Source organism: Haplochromis burtoni, unplaced genomic scaffold (genome assembly GCF_018398535.1).
Source record: "Haplochromis burtoni strain Fernald_Lab_line unplaced genomic scaffold, NCSU_Asbu1 Contig_59, whole genome shotgun sequence".
NCBI classification, from domain to species: domain Eukaryota; kingdom Metazoa; phylum Chordata; class Actinopteri; order Cichliformes; family Cichlidae; genus Haplochromis; species Haplochromis burtoni.
Window position 1 is genome coordinate 367,391 of NW_024582420.1, and position 23,619 is coordinate 391,009.

Here is a 23,619-nt window from a genome sequence, read left to right on the forward strand (position 1 = left end):
CTCAGGGGTTTTTTTTTTTCAGTGAGTGAAGTTCTAACAATCTTTTATTCATAAGTTTTCACTGATTAGCAGGTATGCCTACGTGATAATATAAAGTCCAACCCCAGGAACACTCCAGGTTTGTGTCTGTGAATCACATCTCCAATCCAGTTTTGTTCCATACTTCGCATTGCTTCAAATCACACCCTCACTCCCTATCTGCTCCACCACTGTATAACTATACAAATAACGCGAATAAGAAAACAAAGAATGAAAAGAAAAAGACTATAAAGATGAGCCTTTAGAGACTCTATAGTGCCTCTCTTGGCAAAGCAAATGTATTTGGCATAACAATGCATTTATGTCTGCTTGCTAAAACTGCAGGACAGGACAGATTAAAAAATAATAAAAATAATAACATTTTACAGAACAGAGAGCTACTTCTAGGAAGCTTCAAAAAAGCTTCAAAATACTCCACTGCATTTGGTGGAGTATTATCTGGACTGGGTACAATCAGCTCAGGTGACCCTTACTAAGCTAGTTAGGGTTAGCTGATAACATATATGTCCAAATATTTTTAGATGTGGTGATGACCGTTAGAGGCATCAAAACTGTGCCCCCAAACCTATGGGTTATGTCACATCTTTTATATACAGTTAGGTAGGTTTGACAGTTTTCTGTACACCACTAAAGTGGATTTTAAATCAAGAAATCAAGATGTGATTGAAGTGCAGACTTTCAGATTTAATTCAAAGGTTTTCACAAAAGTAAAGGAATTACAGCAATTTTTATACATAATCTGCCATCCAAATGTAATTATAAAAACTGACCTAGTTTTAAATATAAGGTTTGTTTTTAATACATGGATGAAAATCCTTCGCAAACAGCGTTTGCCTGAAGTCTAGAATTTATGGACATCACCAAATGCTGTGTTTCCTCCCTTGAAATGCTCTCTAAAGCCTTTACTGCAGATACATCTAGTTGCTGCTTGTTTGCGGGTTTTTCTGCATTCAGTTTTGTCTTCAGTAATTGCAAAGCATACTCTACTTGTTTAATATTTGGCAACTGACTTGTCATTGAAGAATATCATATTTATTTACCTTGTGAAATTCTTGGGTTGCTTTTGCAATATGATTCTAGTCATTATCATTTGCACCGTGAAGTGCTGTCCAATCAATTTTGCAGCACTGGACTGAATCTGAGCTGAGAGTATAGCCCTGTACACTTTACAATTAATCCTGCTACTTCTATCAGGAGTCACATCATCAGTAAAAACTATTGCTGCTAGTTCCACTGGCAGCCACACATACTCATGCCATAACATTACCATAACCATATTGGACAGGTAATGTCATCGGATCATGAGCTGTTTCTCTCCTTCTCCATACTTTTCTGTTTTTATCGTTCTTTTACAAGTTCATCTTGGTTGCATCTCTCCAGAAATGTTCAGGCTCTGTTAGATGTTTTCTGACCCTCCTGTTCTTCAGTGGTTTGGACCTTAGTATAAACCCTCTGTATTTCCATTCATAATGGCACTTCTTGTTTGTAGACCTTGACAATGATACACCTGCCTCCTTGAGAGTGTTCTTGACAGAATATTGCGATCATTTGCTTTGGTTGTACTCTGTGGTCTCCCAGGCGTCTAAGCAGTGCTAAGTAGTGCACCTTTTAAAGACTGTACCAGACAATAAAGTTGCCCACCTTTGGCCACTAATGTTTTTCATATCTCTCTGTCTATTTTTCAGCTTGATGGCTTCCTTCACTTGCAGCAACATCTCAAATGGAAAATTCCCATGACAAGTTACCAAATAGGTTCAACACTTGGTATTAACTCCAAATCTTGTGTTTGCTTAATTTCTCATAAATTAACAAGGGAACAGACTTCGCCAGTGAAACAGCCTGCCAGCCAGTTACTTTTAACAATTTGAAAATGTGGGACTGTGTATAAAAAAAAGCTGTCATTCCTAAACAGATAATGCAATATTTCTTGCAAAACCCCTTGAAAAACCTAGCAGGTGATTCAGAAGAGGTTAAACGTATAATAAGATTTACTCAGACTATTACATTTACTTTAGTATAAAATCCAAACCAACGGACAGTGCACAAAAGACCTAAAAAAAACAGCTGGTGGGGTGGAAAGGGACAGCTCAGGTTGAGCAGTCTGGAGAGAGTTAGAGAGGCAAGGCTGAGATGATTTGGACATGTGCAGATGAAATAATAAACAGGAAGACCAGACAAAGGATGTTGAAGATGGAGCTGCCAGGCAGGAGGAAAAGACCACAGAGGAGATTCATGGATGCAGTGAAGGAGGACATGGAGAGGGTTGGTGTGACAGGGGGAAATGCTATGAATAGGGTCAATGGAGGCAGGTGTAAAGATGGAGATGGAGTGATGCAGCCGAAAGAAGAAGAATTAGTAGAAGAGGTGACTTTAACATGAGACCAGAGTTGTTTAGTAATGTTTTTGTGTGTCACTGTTGTAATATACTTACATAATCTTCATGGTATGTCTAGATTTTTTGGTGATATGTCAACATTTGGGATGATGACACTGTGTTAATAATTATTTAATAACAATGGATCAATTTCATTTTCTGGGCATGTAATCTTAGAATATTCCCACATTTGAAAAAGACAAGAGAGAACAGCAATGAATACTTCATTTCATGTTTTAATTACACAGTTACATTGTTCAACACAGACAATAACCTGAATTAGAATGTTTTACAGCTTCACACATCCAACAGAGCGAACAGTTAAAGAGCGGTATTAGCAACAGGGAGGAAAGCATGCAAGAAATAAATACAAATAAGAATTGAATTCTTCTGGCACAGTTTACTTCATCTAAAAATGGCAACAGGACCGTTTGAAGAGGGAAATTAAACAAAAGGGAAAAGATCTTCAAAGCGCCATCCTTTCCTACAGAAACATGTTTTTCTGTAATAATGTATTGCACATTACAGTATAGAATGCTTCCCTACACATAAAAAACCATAAACCTTTATTCAGTTTATGTAAAGATAAAAACAAGACCATCCTGAGCCATGGCTTTTGGGAAAACAAGTTCTGTATCCACTGTTTGCCACCTTAGCTTTCTACTGTAGCTATATATTGGAGCCTGTTTCACAGGAAGGACAAGTCAGCGTCACATCTGATGAGCTTTGAAGCTTCTCTGGTTGGAGTTGGGAGGAACAAACACCAACCTGCTAATATCTGTCTTCTCTAAACATGTGTTTTGCCCATATCATGTACATAGTTAAACAAATAAGACACATGGCCAATGCAAAGTGTTTGGAGACCCTTGGATGGTATTCACAACAGCAGAGCCCTTATGTGTTTGCCATATATAATATCTTCACAGAGAAAAGTAAATGACACCACAGCACTAATGCACTAATTGCATTTGTTTCATTACCCCAGCTGATCTTCTGTATCCTACTGTCCACTGAACCCAGGAGGAGTGAAGGACAATTTTGCTCTTTCCTGTGCAGATTCGAACTGCAGTCTCATATCTCACGCAATCAATCACAGCTGACGTTCTCTACTGCTGGGACATAACACAAAAATTAGAACCAAAGCGAAATTGAACTGAGATGGTTGTAGCTTTTGGTTGTGTTTTGGTCATTTATAATGGTCTGTTGGGTTTGGCTTTGTTTCGTTTATCTGAGGGCTTACTCACAGACATGGAGGCACACACACAAGCAGCACGCTCGAAAGATGAACGGAACTGCCGCCACAATGTTGCGTGGATGTTATAGAAAAACGTGTCACTGTACTGCAAAAAGCTGCTGCTACATACTGTGAATCAATGTGCCACTGTACACGGCCTGGGATGTTTCATTAAAGCTCTGAAGGTTTCAAGTAGTTTGTACAGAGACATAAAGAAAAAAAGACTTACAAAAACACACACACACAACCATATGCACACACACGCACACACACCATGCATTCATTTTTATCTCTGCAAGGCTTTGTGACTGTAAGAACACGCAATCAGTAGGCTGTTTGAAAGGAGAGGCTTCTATTATTTTTACAGAAGCACTTTTCAGTATGTAGACAACAAGCGCTTTGATTGCTTGAATAATAATTCTACACTTCTGAAACTCAGCCGGTTCATTGAGGGCGGTCTTCACTCCTGGGCTCTGAGCGTGTGTATTTCAGACACTTTGGTTAACTGGTGTAGCTGAGCTCTAACCTTTATTACTTCTGGTCTGCTGATTCACACCATTTCAGAACCTACTATGGCAATACAGGAGTACTTTGGTCTGTGCTTTTATTGGTTTTGGACAACAAATGGCATGTCATGGTCAATTCTCTGATCGGTTTGGTAATACGGAGGTCTGACTGCATGTGTGCCTGTTACTAAATTCTAGCAGTATCAGCTTTTTAGTGGGATGTGTTTTAAAAAAGAAAAAGAAAAAGAGAGACACTAGGGTCTGAGAGGAAGAAATAGATTTAAACATTATGAGTAAAGACAGTTCTCTACAACGCTATTTCCTTTTATGACGACTTTTGAGCGGGCATGTGTGTGTGTGTCCATGTCTGCTCTCAACCCAGCTTTTCAAAGTCCAGGTTAACCTCTCCTGGTGGTTAGCTGTATGGTCACAGGAGGTAGCTAGTGTGAAGGGAGGGTTGTGAGCAGTGGTTTGTGGTAGTAGTGGAGGAATTCGACATCAGGGTAAAAGGAACAAGTCACAGAAAAAGAAAATAGGCTGAGGTCAGCGCCTTAACATGGTAATTCTAACACACATACATAAATGCTACACACGAATGAAGGGGTACCTTGCAGCTTATGTCATTTGAAATATGGTCTCAGATAGTCAAAAAAAATCAACTGCAAAAACAAAGTTACTCTTTTTTCCCCATTTGGTCCAAGCAAAGGACGCCAAGCATGTAAGCTATACAATAATCAATATAAAATATGCACACACATTTTTTTCAAGGCTTTTTGACTGTTTAGTATTCTCGTGTTAACCTTATTGCTGAGGCGTGTGGGAAAGCCTGGAAAAGAAAAAACAGCGCGAAAGAAGTCGTGCTACTCTCTTGGCCTGAAACTAAAGACCTGCCCCCCACCCCACCCCACCCCCAGGTCAGCAGCTTATACTCAAATTGTTTCTTTACAAATGAACAATAAGCAGCGAGGAGTAAAGAACAACATTTTAAAGATTGGGTATCAAATTAGATTTGTCATGTACTGTAGCTTAACACTGGCGTATCGCTTAATCCTGCACCATGGGAGAAACAAACACTGTTAACCACATGCACGCAGACTGATGGGGACCAAGAGAGAGAGGATCACTACGGGGGCGCTGGAGCTAAACGGCTGGTAAGAAACTGAGTGCTTGACGTGATGTGTCAAGTATGACATTTCCAAAAATTGGTGTAAATGAGAAGAAAAAAAACAAACTAATTGAGTTACCACTGAGCCTTTCTATTAATACACACTGTTGAGTCACCTACTGCAGGATGCAGAGCTGTTTTGCCACTGTTGCCAACAGTTTCCTCCACTCGGAGTCACATGACACTTTGATTTGAGTGAAAATTGAAAAAGTGTTTAACTTGTATGAGAGAAAAGAAATTTGATCAATTTTAAAAACAAATGTACTGTGAAAAAAAATCTGGACATTAAACTTTAAAGGTTTCTGTTATTTGGCAAACACATTTTTGGACCTCTTTAAATACTATGTACATTCACATTAAGTTACTGATGTTACTTTAAATATATTTATATGTATCTATATTATATGACACCCTATGGGCAGTTGCTGAGGTTCCATTCAGTAGCTGAATTCTCTTCATATTGCACCTCCGTCCTCTCACTGTCTTACAATGCGAGCAATACAAAATATTCTACAAGAGGGCTTTCCATCTCATTGATATAGATTCAACAAATCAAACAATAAGTACAATGCAGGCCTTCCTCTCATAAACAAAAGCGTCCTTGCTCTGTCTTCACTGCTCAACCCGAACTCAAAGGAGGAAAGTGAAAGGTAGCAAAACAAAAACAAAAGTCCGTCTTTCCGGATATACACAAGGGCAGCACGTGTGGACATCAGCAACAAGAGACATTATTGAAAAATGAAGAGAGGAACGATATCTACAAGCGGGTTCAGCCCTACCCGTGGGGCTTGCTTTGTGGCTCTCTGTTAAAGCCAGCAGAGGGGTAGGGCACATGTGAGTCAAGTAGTTGGGGAAGAACATGGAAGGGAGGAGAGGGGTGAGGGGAGGTAGAAAGAGAAAGGAGAACAAAGTCTACACCGCCCTTTTTTAGGCTCTGTCTTGTGTTTATCATGCTTTGGAAAAGGAGGGAGTGAATGTAAAGGTAATTCCTTCAAAGATCTCCTCGCTGTGGAGCGTAAATTAAAAACAAAACAAAAAACAACAAAAACTTACAAACAATCCTTCCACGTATCTCCATAGTTTGTAATGCCATCTTGGACAATGTTTTCAAGCTTGTGTTGAGGTTTTTTTTTTCTGTTTCGGCAGCTCCTTTGCCATGTACACACCATCGTCTCCTTTGAGGCTGTGTAGCTTTTTTCCTTCCTCTTTGTCCTCTCTACCATTTAAACAAAAACACACTGTTGCAGGGTTTCCATCTATTTCATTAAGTCTTTCTTGTAGGTAAGTTCAGAGCATTGTCCATATTCACTAGTCTGGGCCGTCTCTGAGGAATCGCTGTACTTTTACCCAGACTGCAGGAGGCAGCTGCACATCAAAGCAGGTCACAGTTTGCTGTCTCTGGGTCCCGTTTTGCAGCTCCTCTGCAGCCCGGTCGTCTCAGGGCTGGCTTATCTGCTGAGGAGGTGATGTTGCTTTGTGTTTGGTTACAAGATGAGTGCTTCTCTTTATCGCTTACTTACTCACTTTGGCAGTGTAATACAAAGGTTTGGATCATGTTATTTTTCATCTTTGAAATCATTTGGGTTCATAATGGTGCAGAGAGGTGAGTCCGGTGTAGATTTTCTTGGCTCGCTAGCAAGGTAGTTAGCAGTTCAAAATTAAGTTATTTTTTTCATATCATTACTGTTATCATAATCAACATCAGCATCATCGCTATTATTCTTTATTTAGAATATTTGGACTTCTCTTTGTTTTCCCTTAAAGCCAGAAAAGAACTTTTAATAAATACTAAGTTGTGTTTCTGAGGAATTAATCGCATCCCAACTTTTACCCCTTCCCTCAAAAATAACAAAAAAGGTATTATGCTCCTTGCCTTTCTCCAATAGGATACTAGAAAAAGTCCCACATCTGGGAACTGTTTGGACTGTTAGTGCACATCTCAGGGCTCATCTCATTGGTGCTAAATTAAAGGGAAATCCTATCCAGGTGCTAATCGGCCTAGTCATCCCCCATTGATGCTGCCTCCTCACAGCCCTTATAGTGGACATTATTTACCATGCTTACGTTACTGAGGGCAAATCTTCAAGTCAAAGCTCATGTTCTCAGCAAACACATCTGATATGTTTCTTCAACAGAGAAAGGAGACACTGCACTCGTCATGCTTTACACTACATTGAACCCCAGACCACAATCTTTGTATCTGTGGCTGTAAAAGAGAAAGTATTCTGGAGGAAGGTGAGGAAACAAGTCCATCATCAGGTTAAAGAGAAGATGTTACAGATCGGGATATGAGGGAAATAAGAGGTAAAGGAGGGGACTGGAGCAGTTTGCGATGAAGATTCCTCAGTTTGGTTTTGTGTGGAGTGTGAGCGCTGTCACTTCGGTATGCAGGGAAGGGACGAAGTTCAGACGTCAGCGAGAGGTGGCATCCAGTAGTGCGGGGGTGGCTGGAGTTGTGGAGCGAGAGGCACTGCTGGAACTGCTCTCTTTGGGGCTGGCAGAAACACTTCCGCTGCCGCTGCCGGCCCCTCCCGCAATACTGCTCTGGGCTGCGAGTGACAGGGGTCCTGGAGGAGTGCGCTCGGAGTGAGTTGGGGGCGCGCTGGAGGAGGCGGAGGAGCTGGAGGAGGGGGTTCCTAGAGGGACACTGCTGCCCCCTGGCAGCCCCTGAAGGCCTTGACCACAGACGTGGTGGTGCTTCTCCCAGTCTTTGTGTTGGCAGAAGGAGCCACAGTAGCGAGCTGTGTTGCAGCCGCTGCACGTCTCGCTGGCTTTCCTCCCACAATTCCAGCAGCTCTGTTGAGACAGTAGGGAGAGAGTGGGTCGATAAAAATAAGTCTATTTTGTACTCAACCAAGCAGAGTTTACACTTCCTAACGCTGCAACAACAGTCTAGATTTGCCAGCAGGAAATATGTTTTTTCTCCACTGCATTACCTTAATATGCAGGTTATTTTCCCCAAAAATATTACAGTATCGTTACGATGTAACACAGTGTGTCGTTCGGGTGATATGAAAATAAAACAACAACTATATTATACCACAAGACTGCACAGTAGGTATGTTCTTCAAAGGCATCAGCTTTTGCATTTTTTTTTAACTTTATTCATCAAAAACAATGCATTACAGTTCAGAATACTGTATTTTTAAAACAATTTCTCACATTGTACATGTTAAAACCTAAGCTAAGTGGCATTTACAAGCCAGTTTGTGTGTGTCATCCACAATTTGTCTGCTCCTCTTTGCATGGGGATTCGATGTTATGGATTTAATTCTTGGTCCAAGGCCACTGGTTTGTGTTACCAGCAGGTGGTGGTCAACTGCTCACTAATGGCCTCAGCCTGGCACTCTGCTCCAACCATCTGGGTCTGTCTGCTTTTATTTACACAGACAACTGGACTGCTTCTGCAGTAATGATGACAACATGCTGCTGCTGCACCAAACCGAGAGAAGCCAGCTGCATGGATTACACGATGCAAGGTAATGTCATGGTCCTGAGTCTGTCGACTCAGTGTTTTGTGTTTTTTATATTATTCTGTGTTCTTGTTTATTCTGTTATATCTTTTGTTAAGGTTTGCCATTTGTTAGGGTTTTGTTCTATGCCTGCCTGCTCCCACTTCTCCGTGTTCCCTCTCTGTCCATGGTGTCACACTGTATGCCCGTGAGTCTGTCTGTTAAGTTCAGTGTCTTGTCTGGTTCTCTGTGTATGTGAGTGTGTTCAGTTTACGTTTCCCCTGTCTCGTCAGCTCTGATTTCTCCCAGGTGTGTTCCCCTCCTGTCTCTCATCCCTTGATTATTGCTGTGTGTATTTAAGCCCTGTGTGTTCTCCTGCCTGTTGCAGTTATTTCCCTGCATCATCCCTATGTTGGTTCCCTGAGTCTCCCTGCAGCTCCATTTCAGGTCTGCTTGTGTTAGTTTTTCCCAGTTTAGTTAATCTTAGGTTCAGCACTTGCCACCTCCTATGCTGTTTGTTCTATCTCCGTCACAATAAAGCTCACTCTCATCAAAGTCAGTGCTTGCATCTTGGGTCCTACGTCCAACCTCCACTCGTCTGCCACTGCGGACGTGACAGGTAAGGGGAGTGGAGCAAAGGGTAATGGATCAAGAAAGCCTTAAAACAAAGGGCCTGATGACTGATTAAGGAATTTAAAGTTCCAATGAGAGAAGGATGAGGCAATATGTCGGTAGGGGGTCTGTGATACTCACTTCACTGGAGTCTTCCTGCTGGTTGATGACTGTTAATGCATCCTCAGAGGCTTGCCTCTTGGCTTCAGCCAGTGCCCTCTCCATTTTGGAGCGCTCGGCAGAAATCATCTCATGAGCCTTCCTCTCAGCGTCTGACACTGCTTTCTGCAGCTCTGACATCGCCTGTCGCTTCACCTCATTCACTGCCTCCTCTGAGAGAGAGAAAGAGAGAGAGTGTTAATGCTTATGGCCATCGTCCCATCCAGCCTGCTCTGTCTGTCATCCTTTATTAAGGCTCTTTAAGCTGCCGTCTTGTTGTAACGCGGCAAACAGATGTACATCATCCAAGATTTAAAACTTTATGCCAGGAGAAGTGTGAAAAAAAGAAAAGAAACCAGACTTCAATAATTTATTCAAACACGTCTGGTCACAATCATTTTCAGAGCTGACAACAGCAGATGTCACCAACTCGGTTGTTCATCAAGCACCCTGAATGAATTGTCATCCTATCACAAGAACAGTTTTACCAGAAACTGACAAGAGTTTACAGTAAAGGGCGAATAATTTCCCCCCGCAGCCGGCACACATATCTCCACCGGCTGACTTCCTACAATGTAGGCTTCATCACATGGTCTTTTGTTTTTCCAGCAGGAGTCCACCATATGAGTAAGGAGGCTTTGTTTTTATAACAGGCAGGTGGGTAGACTCCTTTCCAGATGGCAGTCGAAAATAGAAACTTCCTGTAGTTCCTTCTCAGTAAGAAGCAGAAGTGATTACGTTTTGTGGTCTTTCATTACTGGCCTCGCAGCGCACAACATGTTTTCCCGTAGGACTTCATTCGCCTCGGAAATAGTTTGCCAAAAACACACTGTTTAGCATTCAAATGCTAATGTGGTATGTTGCGATGACAAGATGTGAATTCCTCTAACATATTTTCTACCAGCTCTACCAGCAAAGACAGCAATATTTTCATACATTGAATAATATTTCTCCAGATAACCCACATGACCCAATTATAGCAACGTGCGCACACGCATAAAGACACAAATGACACCCTAAAGTGGATTGCTAGGCGGGTTAGACGACGCAGTTCTCTCCCCTGCTCAACATTTCCTCCAGTCAATGTTTGTTTGAAGGGAAACTCATAAATAACTGTCACTTTTCCTCGCCGCTCCACTCCAGTTGTTTCAAACTACTGTACAGAAAGATAGGGAGTGAGGGGGAGCCTTATCCACACTTTGCTGCTGTGTACATGCGCATGGCAGCGTGTGCATGGAGCTCTATGTGAGCTTGTGTGAATTCAGCGCTCTTGTGCTAAAAAAAAAGTTTGTATTCTGTCAACGCTGTACACATATAGTTACACTTAAGGCACACGTGTCTGTCCTGTCCCACATCCTGTCATTCCCTCACTACCTTCATTTTATTCCTACTCCCCCCCCCCCCCCCTTACACCCCTCCTTCTCCTCCTCTTCTTTCTTCTCTACCTTGCAAACACTATCTGCATTATTCCGAGCTTCTCAATTATCTGGCCTAATGCATGCACCACTAAGATTAGTTTGCAAATTTAATTAATTCTTATCAAGGAGACTGCATAGCAGATGCTGGGGCAATTAGCACTTAATGGAAAACACGGGGGCGGCAATATTAACGTTTTAATTCTGCAGGGATTTGGCAAGTCCCTGAGATGTGTTATTTCTGTCTGCTTTTTCACACTTCAGATCTTATTTTTCAAAAGCAATGCAGTCTCTCAATGTGAACCAGACCAGAGAACACGTGTCTGGTTTTAATTAAAAAAAGCGAGAGGTGCCGCAGCTACATCAGCACAGACTACCAGGGTGCTGAGATAGAGCTGACACTTATGCACATACACGCACACAAACATTGGAGGTGAGATGCTGGGAGTGAGATATGTTACTCACCCTGCTTGTTTTGGAGGTGCTTTAGTGCTGGGGAGAGCGGGATGCTTGTAGTACCTGTATGAAAAACAACTGCAATTAAAAGAGCCTTTTGCTGCCGGTGAAAATGCAGCACAGTATTTTGCAGACAGCAGCAGCATCTATTCCTCCGCAGAGTATTGGAGTATGAGTGCAGAATAATGGTGCTGGGACTGAGGTGGAACAAGGGCTGAACCAGACCGCTCCCGGGACAGGCTCTATCTAACATGCAGGTCCCATGCGGTGCAACGCTCCCACCTGCTTCCTTTTGGCAAAATTAGCCAAAAATAAAGCTTTTTTTGGATTTCTTCTTCTTTTGTCTCTATATCTCAGCAGTTTGTTTCTTATTCCCTTCAGTCAAAGGTCTGTGTATGAAATGTGAGTGGAAAAAGTGGGATAAAAATTCAAGTGCTCCCGATGATGGAGACCAGTTAAAACTCCACCTTGTGCTGTGCTGTGCTGCCGCGGCCTACCGTAGGCCCACTGACTGCATTTTCACTGCAGCTTTAACTGCAGTGGCCTTTCATGGTGGTGACAGATGGAGGGCATTTATCCTAATGACACAGAGGACGTCCAATCCTCTGGCCTGATGGACCTACAGCTGTAAGGCCTCTGCTCTGCTCTGTCTGTCTGCAGCCGGGGTGAGGGCCGTGAAGAATGACGACAGTGTTTATGTGTGTGTTTTGTTAGTCTGTGTGAGGTCAATCACGGAGACAATAGAAAGAAGAAGAAGAAGGAAGATGCTTGACTCTTACCAGCTTTCCTCCAGATTTCTTCCGGGAGGTATCCTGAGGGAGGCCTGTGTAAGAAGTCTCGATGGATCTCTGAAACACACACGCAGGCTCACACTCAGTGTCGATTGCATGCACACGGAGACAAACTGTTGATCTGCTCGAACACACATCCATCCATGACTGCCCTACAGTTTCCAGTTCTATTTTTGGAATCGATAAAAAGGTATAAAAAGGTAAAATGTGTGTATATATATATGTGGCAACATCAGTACAGTAAACAGGCTGCCATAGACTTTCTCCAACTATTTGTGGGAAGGAAGTGGAATATGGGAGCTAGACGTGAATACAAATCTTAATTACGAATGAGCATGCTGTCGACATAAGGGTGCAATCAGCTGGTTAAAGATCCAGGATATTGCAAGGAGATGTTTTGTATGCCTCACAGTTTGAGCTAAAATTTGTAAATCTGCTGTAAATATCATCATCTGACTGACTCTCTGTGTCTAAATTGATATATTACGGCGTTTCCAGCATTTTAAGTAAGCCCTACCTTGCCGTGAGTGTTTTGCTTTGCCAAACATACCCTGCGTGTGTTTGTCTACCTGTCTGTCTGCCTGTCTGCCTTTCAGCAGCCGAGGAAGTTCCTACGGGCAGTGACTCGCTGCTGCTAGCTGTGTTGGAGGAGGAGTTGTGGTGAGGAGGAGGAAGAGGAGGAGGAGGAAGGCAGTGCTGTCCGTTGCTCCCACCTTTTTTCATCTCCTCCACGTCACTGTAGCGCCGGATCCAGTGATTCATCTCCTCCCGGTCGGCCTCCTGGCAGCGGCGCAGCACTGTCAAAGAGCGCCTTGTCTTCTCTACCATGTCCATGATGCAGTTGAGGAGCTGCAAAGGCAAATGATATTTACTTAAAGTGATTAATGAACAAGAGGAGACGTTTACTGGTCCCCTCCGCCCCAGAAAAAAAGTAAACTAATGGGAGGGAAGTTTCAAATGAAAGGTTTTGAAAGGGACCAGATTTTTAAATAGATTGTTTTTCCTAATAGCTCATGAGAACAAAACCTCTCCAAAACTTAAGAGCCACTTTTCGAGCCACTTTTCCTGTCCCAAAACCAGACGTGTGCTTGCGAGCAGTGTGTGTTAGTGTCTCGACCTATTTGTTCATGAATTCCGTGCTTGTTGGTGAACGTCTGACAGCATTACGATGACGCAACGATGATAATTTAACAGCTGGGCTGCTGATGACAGTGTTGAACCGATTCCTTCTACCCTTCTGCTCTGCTCCTTGCCAGCTCAACAGATTTCCTTCCCCCTCCACCTCCCCCTTTATTATAACCAGTGTAACTGTTTTCCAAAGTGCCCTGTCTTTCCAGACATAGAAAGATCTGCTAAATGGGTTTAGCATGGTTGACATTCAATCTATATCATTATTCCCATTCGTCTTTCCCTCTCTCCATCTCTGACTTCTTTCCCCTGCCTCTCCACCACCTCCCTCCCCTCTGAGTTAGCTATATTTATTTCAGTGAAGTGTTTCTAATTTGGCAGGGGTCCAGGCCTGGCCGGTTTCTCTCCATGACTGCAGCTCTTGTCTCAGCTGCTCACCCCAGCTGGAGCTGCTCTCTGCTGGGTCCTGAGCTCCATCTGGGGCCCTTTTTCTCTCTCTCTCTGTGTTTCCCACTCTTGCATTGTGTGTGCATGTATGTGTTTCTAGCCTACATGGTTTCTCATAGAGTTGAGTGCTAGGAATCCAGATAGGTGTGTGTCTGTTGTTAATTCACCGCACTGACGCAGACCTCGTAAGGTCAACTGTCTATCAGCAGCTCCTGTCCCTGTCATCTGCATGCCGTCAATTGCACTAAAACAAACTCTCCCATTGTTTTAATTTGAATGAAGTAAAGAGGTGGTTGTCATTAAACACAGCTGCTTTGCAGATTCGTACATTATCGAGGTGCTTCCATTCCTCTGCCCACTCTCGATCTGTAAGACGGTGATCAATCACTTCCTCTTGGCGAGCTCCGTGGACTGCTATAAAAAAAGAAACCCACAAACACAAAGAAGTTTGTGCCACATTATTGTCATGTAGACTTCACACATCATCAACTCATTTTTTTTAAATAACTGTGTCGACATAATGAAATAAACTCCCTGACTTATTTCTTAGGCCTTACTAGCTATGTCAGTATGGCAGCAGTTGTTAGCTTTGTCCATTAGCTGAGCGCACTGCTTTAATTTTCTTGTTTTTTGATTTTTTATATTTCCTGTACAACTCCTGCTGTATGCATTTTAATGTAAGTCCCATAATAAAGCATATAAAGACGCTGAATTATACAAATTTAGCACAAATCAAATTAGAAGAGTCACTGAAACACGCTCTAACATTGTCTATACATTGTTTATAATAAAACACACGCTCATATCTAATCAGTGAGATTGTTTGTATAAGAACCAGAAGGAAGGCATGTATGGTTGCTGCAGGTGATCACATTGGCATGTATGGCTGTGGTCTTTTTATAGACACAGTGCCACAAGGATTATCACACTGGACTGACAGGTGGCCTTTGTTCTCTACATACACCCCATTTATATACACTGAAGCTCGCTCAGTTTTGACCGTGAAACTGTGTGTAGTGTCACTGTGGTATTACTGATTTATCTAACCAAATGAATGCTTTGCAGCTGTTCTACCTGTCTGCCGGTGCCTGTCACGGGCTTCGCGGTGTTCGTTATGCCTGTAAGCATCTCTGTATTGGTGTGCCAGAGCCATGTCTTCTAAACGATAGTGCTGGGGTCCCACTTGGGGGTTTGGCGGGTGGGGGATGCCATTGGGAGGGTGTGTGGGGAGTCCATTGAGAGGAGGGTGAGCAGGAAGACCTGTGCTGGGGCTGAAGCGTTGGCTGGGGCTGATGGTGCAGGGCCTCTTAGCCAGGTGCTCCGGGTGCAACCCATCTCTCTCAGAGCTGTCTTTGGTCCTGTGAAAGAGAACAGGGTGGTGGATTAATTCAGTGTTTCTGAGCCCAGATGGCCTGGAAACGGTGATTTAGCAGCATAGCCACAAATTATTTTGCTTTTTTCCTTTTTTGGATGTCATCAGTGGTAAAGTAATTGCAAATGTATCCTATTTAAAGTTAAGTTTAGAGAGCTTTAAACCTTTAAAACTTTTTTCCAATGTTATCTCAAGTGTCATAATGCTTAAAAATACACAAAACTCATTATTATTCATCTCATATATATCTATATATATCTATATATCTATATCTATATATCTATATCTATATCTATATATATATCTATATATATAGATAGATAGATAGATAGATAGATAGATAGATAGATAGATAGATAGATATATGTATATATCATCTCACTTTGGCATGTCTGCAAGAATAAAATCAACCTCTATACAGACTACATGTTTCTCTTGTTATTCCATCCTTGGCCTTGCCAGACCACAGTGACTAATATGGAAACTGTGGGATGGCTTTGCAAGCATTGATATCCAATGCCAATGTATTATGTCAGAGTTCAGGAGGGCAAAATAAAGTGAAAGCCAGAATCTCCTTTTAGGAGAAAAGACTAGCTCTAAACATGTAGATGTGATTCCTTTTATGATACCTATCTGTTGTCTGTCTTCTAATGTGTCTTTGTATTTGGTGTACGGTTAAATATCAAATGGTAACAGCAGAGTCTGATGGATGATTATTAAATGAAGACTCCAGTATTGCAAGTCAAACCTGTTTGAAGAGGCTTCAGGAAGGAACACAAATCTGTCTTTTTTTAAAGTTGAGCAACTCCCATATGGTGTATGCCAGCGCACATACATCCTCACGAACACATCTTGCGTATCCCTGCTGAGAGGTGCTTGTTGTTCAACTGCGGTAAGTCAGCGCCTCTCCAAAGCTTTTGCACAGCTGTACGCCATATGTACCAAACAAAACCAAGTCCAAGCATACACCCTGCATCTCAAGCTCTTAATCTGAATATCCCTCAGCCTACTCTTAGATTGCAAGTATTTCTCCCACCCTGCTCTTGGGCTTAAGGGGCAATATGGGCTGAATGCTGTGTGTTTGGCAGATGTTTAGTGACACTCATTTGTGTCTGTGTACTTTAAGTGTGTGTGTGTGCGAGAGGTTGTGTTTTCAAGCCATCTGGACAGTTTAAATGGGAGTGTTGATATTAATCTGTTTAGCTGGATGGCAATAGCTAGGCATTCAGATGGAAATCACTCTTTATTATCCTGGGGATCAAAGGCGAATAAATGCAACACTGATGATGATGGTGTGTGTTTATGTGTGTGCGTACTCGTTCTCAGTTATCCGTGTCTATATTATTGTGCATGTCAGCTATAATCGTACACATCCCTGGTTGTACTGTCTAGCAAATCAGAGGTATAGCTGGCATGACGTAGGCCTTGGCCCAGCTGTACACCCCCACCTCCCGTCCTCTGAGTCCTGCCTGCTGCGTATAAGCCAGAGGTTGTGAAGAGGATGTGTGGGGATTACAGTGGGATTGCATGTCCAGCTCCAACCTCTAGTCCCATTCAAAACCATAGCCACCACCTGTCTCCCCACACCCTGCCTAGGATGTGCTCAGCATTGTGGCCAGCACATCGCCATCTGGACACGTCTCTGACATATGGACAGCGGCCAGGAGCCCGCAGGTCAGGCGATGTAAGAAGGGGAGCGAGAGAGCGGGGTGAAGGAGTCAAATGCAAAAGAAGGGCAGTGCCAGTAAGAGAAGAAGGAAGAAATGAAAAAGGGAAACGTCAGTTAATTCTCTCGTGTGTTATCCTCTTAGCTGAGCGAATAAATCAGAGTGCCGGGGAGAAATGTGGGACAATAGCTCTGTTAGACCTCCTGTCTGTCTTTGGATAATGTTCAGGACATGTACTGTACTTCGCTCCCTGCACTCCCCTTTGGATCTCGTTTTCTTTCACCTCTCAGTCTCTCTTTTTTCTTTTCCTATGCTGCATTTATCTCTCTCCTCCCTCCCAGACAGCTGGCAGAGGCAGTCTGGCATCAGGGCTGTCCAGACTTCCGCCTCCCGCACAGAGGATTTATAGCCTCCCCTTGTCGCTTGGCATTCTGAAATACCCTAAAATAATTCATTTACAACAGTCTGTGTAAGACTCTGCCAATGCATGTTCATTTCTGAAGTCTGTGCTTTCTTGTTTTTAAACAGAGAGATGTTACCTGTCAGGGGTCCTTCTCTTGCCATGCTCATTCATCTCCAGCATTATCTCGGAGGAGTCGAGTGGTGAGCTGGCGTTTGCGTCCAGGAGTAGCTGCTCGTGTTGGGCCAGATACTGAGCTGGGGTCTGCTTGGCCAACCTGGCACAGTGAAGCAGTTCTCTCTGCAGCAAGGGCAGGTTTGCCTTCAGTGGAAAAAAGAGGGAAGACAGTATGTAAGTTGATATAGGAAGGACATGCTGTAGATTTACTGAACCTGTAGGAACATAGATTGTTGAGTGGACAGGAAAAGAGCTAGAAACTCACGGTGGAATCACAGATAGATGGGGTGAGAGTGAAATAATGCCAGATTAGGGTGAGGAAAAAGAAAGTGATAGATGAAGAGACAGGATGAGATAAGACAGGTCCCTTGACACATTCCTCTACCATGTGTCTCCCTCTCTTTCTCCGGGGTGTGCTGTTGTGTGTCTTTTATCTGTGTGTGTACGTGTGAACGTGTGTGCAACAGTGCTGTCAAATAGCTCTCTCAGACCTGTCTGGTTGATATAACACAGCTATTGCTGCGATGTCCCAGATGTGGAGGATCATCGCACGCCAGGAGGTCTGACACTCACACACACAAACTCACACTCACCCTTTTTGTCAGACATTACCATGCACGTCTTACCACTGTTTATGTACAGTATGATGTCTACCGCATGTACACACTGTACACATATAGATTCCCCTTTTTACTGCTCTTTGAATACTTTCACTGAAATGCTGTCCTGAGCGCTGACCACAGTGAGAAGTAAAGTTTGTGCATTTACCTAGAGGACATCAGGCTTGATTTGTTGAAATGTGCAGACATTTACCTTTAAGAAAGGAATGACGAACGGCCTCAGAGGGAAGTTGGTGGCCTCGTGAAGTTTAGAGTGAAATTCTTCAATGGTGAGAGTGGAATTCTATCCAAGACAACAAGAAGAAAAAAGTGCTTTTAATGCTTTATAGATCGCTCGCACAATCATTCCAACACATGCCATTTCCTTATTGTCTTCTCCACGTGCTTACATCTGTTTGTATTCTGTGCACACATTCTTGATTCTCAATGAGTAAATAACACAATAAGTTCCACGTAAGAGCTTAATGTAGCTTCAGATATTTATACAAAACGTTTTTACTGAAAAGATTCATCAGGCAAATTCTACACGAGCATAATCACAACTTACCACCAGTCCCAGGACGAGGCTGCGCACTCTCTCTCCAATCTCAGGCGATATGTCGTTGCCAAATTGCTGCAGCGTGGTCAGGAAGCGCTTCAGTTTGCAGAGCTGCCGGGCACCGCAGGCCGGCGGGAGCTGCTGGTTGGACAACGAGGCTGTCGAGGACATGGCCGGCCCGTTGCTGAAGCCGTTAGGAGTGGATGGAGCACCGTTTAGCGATGTAGGAGAGTGGCTGCTCCCATTCAGCACTGCAGATAAACAGACAGGAGGAGGAGGCGGCGTGAACTGGGTCAGTAGTTTCGGAGGGGCCTGAGGGGCATCTGACAGATCTAGGGGCATGACAAGGGCAGAAGCTTTTAAATCCTGCTGACAGAAGAGTGTTTGGCTGAGATGAATTAAATAAAGCACACAACAGGTTTAAAGTCGATACCACGCCTCCAGTAAATGACAACTGTAGTGATGCAATTTTCTGCTAGATGCCGTGAGTGTGTGTTTGTAGCAACTTCAGCTGTCTCACAAGTGGTACCATTTGACTCCCACCCCGACCCATCCATCTGCCTCTGTATCCGTCTATTTCGCCCTGCTTCTCACTCACTCACTCACTAGGACACAACTATATGAGGAACTTGTTAAAGAGATGCCAAAAATAGTCCTATGGCCTGTGTTACTTTTATTCCAGTAGCAGGTGTGTAGCTAAATCTGGGCTCGCACATGTCCACCAGCTGAAAGTACATTTGCAGCTTTGAGGTTCAGAATAGGCACAGCATTCATACACATTTATACTCACTCGCGTATTTTTCTTAATGCAGGCACAAACAAACAGAGAAAAACAAAAACACGTATGACCTCTCCCCTGAAATGCTCTTCTCCGGTCAGTCCCGTGTCTCACCAAATCTAAATAAATATATTTGCGTCTGTGTATGAATGCTGCGTGTTTGCTGGAATACCTGATTTCTAAAATTCCTAAAGCTGTATATAGCTTAAACTTCACGATAACAGCATATGACAGCACTTACAGTGAGCACAGCATCCAACCAGCTGCGTAATCTTTTCAGTGTGTATTTTTAGGGCTCTGTAGTGAGCTACTGTCGGGTATGATACTTTTCCATCATATTTTGATAAAGCAAAGACTATAGGCAGTTCAAATGTCCACTGGTGTGTAGCTGCTTTGGTTCCTCTCAGGCATGCTTGTTGCTCTAATCCACAGAACGAGGGCCTGAACACATATGGACTAACCCATGTGATTCTAATAGGCTGCACTTGTGTTCTGGTTTTAGAGAGCGAGGGAGAGGTGCAAGGAGAGATCTACACTCCTGACCACCCGCCACAACAGGTGAAACAACATAGTCTGCCATTGCTATATAGGGAAGAAAGCACTCTACACACTGAAACACCATCCTGGCCGATGTACCCTGAACCGACTGCCGCCTGACCAGCTGGTAAACAACATAGGCACACACGCATACACAATGCCATACACTTACATAGACACTCAAAGACACTTGTCCCACCAGCAAGGGCGTTATGCACTCCAAAAGACACAAGCACACACGGACGCCTGCAGGGAAACACACCTGACGCACAAGTGACTTCAACACTTGTTCATCAGAGCAGTGAAGAAACACATATTTGGAATTTCTCTTCCTTTACACAAGCGTATAGAGTGACACATGACAAAAGCAGAACAAATGGCTGCGAAGTTCATCGCAGACGGCTGCTAAGGTATTGCAAAAATGTATGGATTTGTGAAGAGTCTGATCGGGATGTGGTAGGTCTTAACGAATGAATTTTTCTTATTCTTACTGGAATAGCCCTACTTTCGTTTTCATGGCAAATTTAGGGGAAGGAAGGAAGAGTTTTAAGTCCTAGCAAAGACACAATAAGGCTAAAGTCACAACAAATCATAGACATTGTGATTAAAATATGACATCTATATTAACAGCTAAACCACAAACTGGTCCAGTTTGGTGTAAAGTAGCTTTTACCCCAATACCAACTACCTAATCTATGCTGTAAAGAAGCATTTACAATGCCTTGGACACCAGCGCATACAGCCACATCCTGTTTACTATGAGATAAAGGTTTAGAGCGACTCCATTCAAAAGTCACCAAAGCAGCACACCAGTCAGTGTTTTTCTTACACCCTTCTCACAGCGTGTAAGCGCTCAGTGGGTTATGAACAATTTATTCCAAAAAGTTTGGACTCTAGATGAGTCCAAACTCTCATAGTAAATAAATCACGGACTAAAGATGTTAAAGTATAAAGTGGACGTGTTGTTTTTCCTACTTAAAAATAGGATGGAATAGATAGAAAGGATCCTCACTTGATTTACTGGTGGTAGGGGTGAACGAAGCATTGCGATTGGTTGATTGGCTGACAGCCGGGGGTGGAGGAGGCATGGTGGGTGGGGTGGACCTGGGCTGGGTTTTCACATCCGCAGGTGAATCTGGCATTGTTCCAACCTTCTGCACTCTGCTACCTACAATATGAAAGGAGAAGACAGACACAGTTTGTCAAGAACGAACTCCAGCTTTACAAAAAACAAAAAAAGTGTATACCTAAAACTTCAAAGTGGAGACTGGTGGTTTAAAAGAGAGCACTGACATCTTCACCTGGGAGCCATTAGATGTTTTCTTAAGCCAGAAGCCCCACATATACAGAACAAAAACAAATCAATGCAGCAAGTGGAAATGAATCCAAACTTCTTTTGTCTTTCCCGATGGAAATTCATGGGCCTGGGAGACATAAAACACCTGCTCACTAGCTCAGCTGCTGCTGACTGAGAGCCCCCTTTCGCTTCCCTCTTGCTCTCTCTCCTTCACCCATGCACAATCCATGTAGCTGTGACATCCCAATCAGACCCCCTCCACTGTAACCTCCAACACCCACACACTTCCCCCCGCCTGTCCCTTCTCGTTCCCCAGTTCAGACAGCCGGCTTGATAGCCAGTGACAAGTGCAGCTGGATCTGCTGCTGTCCATCACTGTGGACTGGCTTTCAGCGGGGCTCTGTCCTGCTACCAGAGGCTTCACTGTCCTCTGCCAGACAGCCTGCCAGGACCAAACAAGGCAAGGCCAAGCTCTGGAGTGTGAAGGGAATGGATGGTACATCAACGGACATGAGAAGAAAACACAACACGTGGTTTATGTGACATGGCCACACGCATGTGCGTGGACAGATGCGCTACGTTGTACACTAGTGGCGAAGGGCCTCACGTAGTACAAAAAATCTTACACAAAAACACGGCCATGTGAAAAACTGCAAACACTAAGTCGATGTATCTATTTATCTAGCTATCTATAGAGCGTTGTCTTTCTGTCTGACTGTCAGTGCAGCTGCTGGATCCTTCTGCAATGTAAACTTGAGCTGAGAGTGTGATGACTTTTTCAGCTTGAGAAGATATTTTATAATGATGTGTGTGACTGGCAAAGTGCAATGAATGCGCACCATGTCATAAGAAACAATAAAATCACTATTAACACTCAGTTTATGCATACGGTTGAGTACTAAAACTCTATTACTCAAGTAAACCCATCTATTCATGAACAAAGCCTAAGACAGAGGCCCGTCTTCTCTACTCTGGCAAAGCAGCACACTGTAGACTTTATGTGGCATTCAATGCTTCCTACCCCATCCCTCAGCTTCTCTCTTTTTCTTATTTTCATCTGTCTTGTCATCACTGGATTAAAAAAAAAAAGGTAATAATAATTCTGTCCTTCCTCACTAACACAGAGAACCCAAACAAGTGACCACAGTAGCTTTCATAGATCTTCATATAGTTGGCAGAACAGTATAAGCAAACCAACTTAGGGGCCAACAGAAACCTTTCTTTTCCTCTCTTTCTTTAATTTTCTTGGCTCAGTTGATGTATTTTGTTTTCTACTGTTACCATCCAAAATACAATATCAGACCACATTTATGATCTGGTTAAATAATACCACTGGTTTAAAGCATCCCTGCTGCCAATATCAGAGCTGATGTCACATTCATGTGCACATCATGGATGTTAACTGCATTTTAATGCAAGCACAGTAAGTGAGACTAACTTATTTGTGACAATAAGTATCTCTGAGAAGACAACGACCAAAGGTTGGAAGATATTTGCCAAATTTAGAGGAGGAGACAAATAATTATTTGCCACAGACAGCATTTTTGCAAAGTCAATAAAGTGTCCCTTGACTCAATAACTCACAGTCAGCTTCTTTAAGGTAGTCTGGGGGCTTTTACCTTAGCAGATGGTTTTGAAATATCGGATTTTACCATCATTAAACATGACACAAAATAGCGCAACAGATGAAATCTGTTTAAACAGTGTGTTCACACATATCTGCTGCTTGTCTTGGCTGGTAAAATGCACTAGAGGCACAGAGGAGCCTGCACCATGTTACAGCAACATGCCGAGACAATATTTTTTCAAACAAAGGAAAAAATTACACATCACTTTGCCAGTTTCACAAGAATGGACAAATGATTAGGCGTATGATTCACTGTCTAAGTTTACGAACTTTCCCCTGCCGTAAAAACACACACATTTTGAATTTTTAAGAGAGTCTGGAAGTTTCTCCTTTGTCTCTCTGACATTGCGTGCTGCTTTTTCCTTGTTCGCCTATGTTTGAATCTTGTCTGTGTGCTTTGAGGATGTTGTTGATGTAAGAAAAGTGTGGCGAACGCCATTACAAATGCGTATTTTTGATTTATAAATTAATGTCATCCTGAGCCAAACATAACCAGTTAGCGATAATGTCTGGTAATGCATTTCTGCTAATCAAAAAGAGCTAATAAAAACTCTACCAGCATCGCTACTGAAGCATAATGTTTAACACTCACTGGGCTTTTTGTACCTTTACCCTGGTGTGTAGCTGGAGTATAGTAATCAGCTAATATATCAAATCACTACCACATAATGTGTTTTTCATTTCACTCCTGCAAAATGTTTTCCTACACACAACTCCTGCCTCAGTCGGCCTCGGTCCTTGGTGTTAGCCTATTTCTGAGAGCTCCGTTCAACAGCTGGTGTCTGTATTTAAAGAGTGCCACACTGGAGTGTGCAGTGTGAGAGCCAT

General features: G+C 43.0%; 1 protein-coding gene across 12 annotated transcripts in view; it reads right to left on the reverse strand.

The window, feature by feature from the left end:
- Positions 1-2,629: 2,629 nt before the first annotated feature.
- Positions 2,630-23,619, reverse strand: part of cbfa2t3 (CBFA2/RUNX1 partner transcriptional co-repressor 3) — a 41,732-nt gene continuing 20,742 nt past the window's right edge. For 5 of the 12 annotated variants that reach the window (XM_014338372.2, XM_014338370.2, XM_042221001.1 and 2 more), the window contains 11 exons: positions 20,880-21,035; positions 18,562-18,884; positions 18,208-18,297; positions 17,357-17,538; positions 14,853-15,136; positions 14,107-14,192; positions 12,773-13,052; positions 12,192-12,260; positions 11,422-11,475; positions 9,524-9,714; positions 2,630-8,123 (listed from right to left, as the gene is read on the reverse strand). In XM_014338372.2, coding sequence (XP_014193858.1) covers positions 7,731-8,123; positions 9,524-9,714; positions 11,422-11,475; positions 12,192-12,260; positions 12,773-13,052; positions 14,107-14,192; positions 14,853-15,136; positions 17,357-17,538; positions 18,208-18,297; positions 18,562-18,884; positions 20,880-21,035 — 2,108 coding nt within the window. In that variant the 3' untranslated portion in view covers positions 2,630-7,730. The other 7 variants (XM_014338376.2, XM_014338375.2, XM_014338371.2 and 4 more) reach the window with 7 other exon arrangements.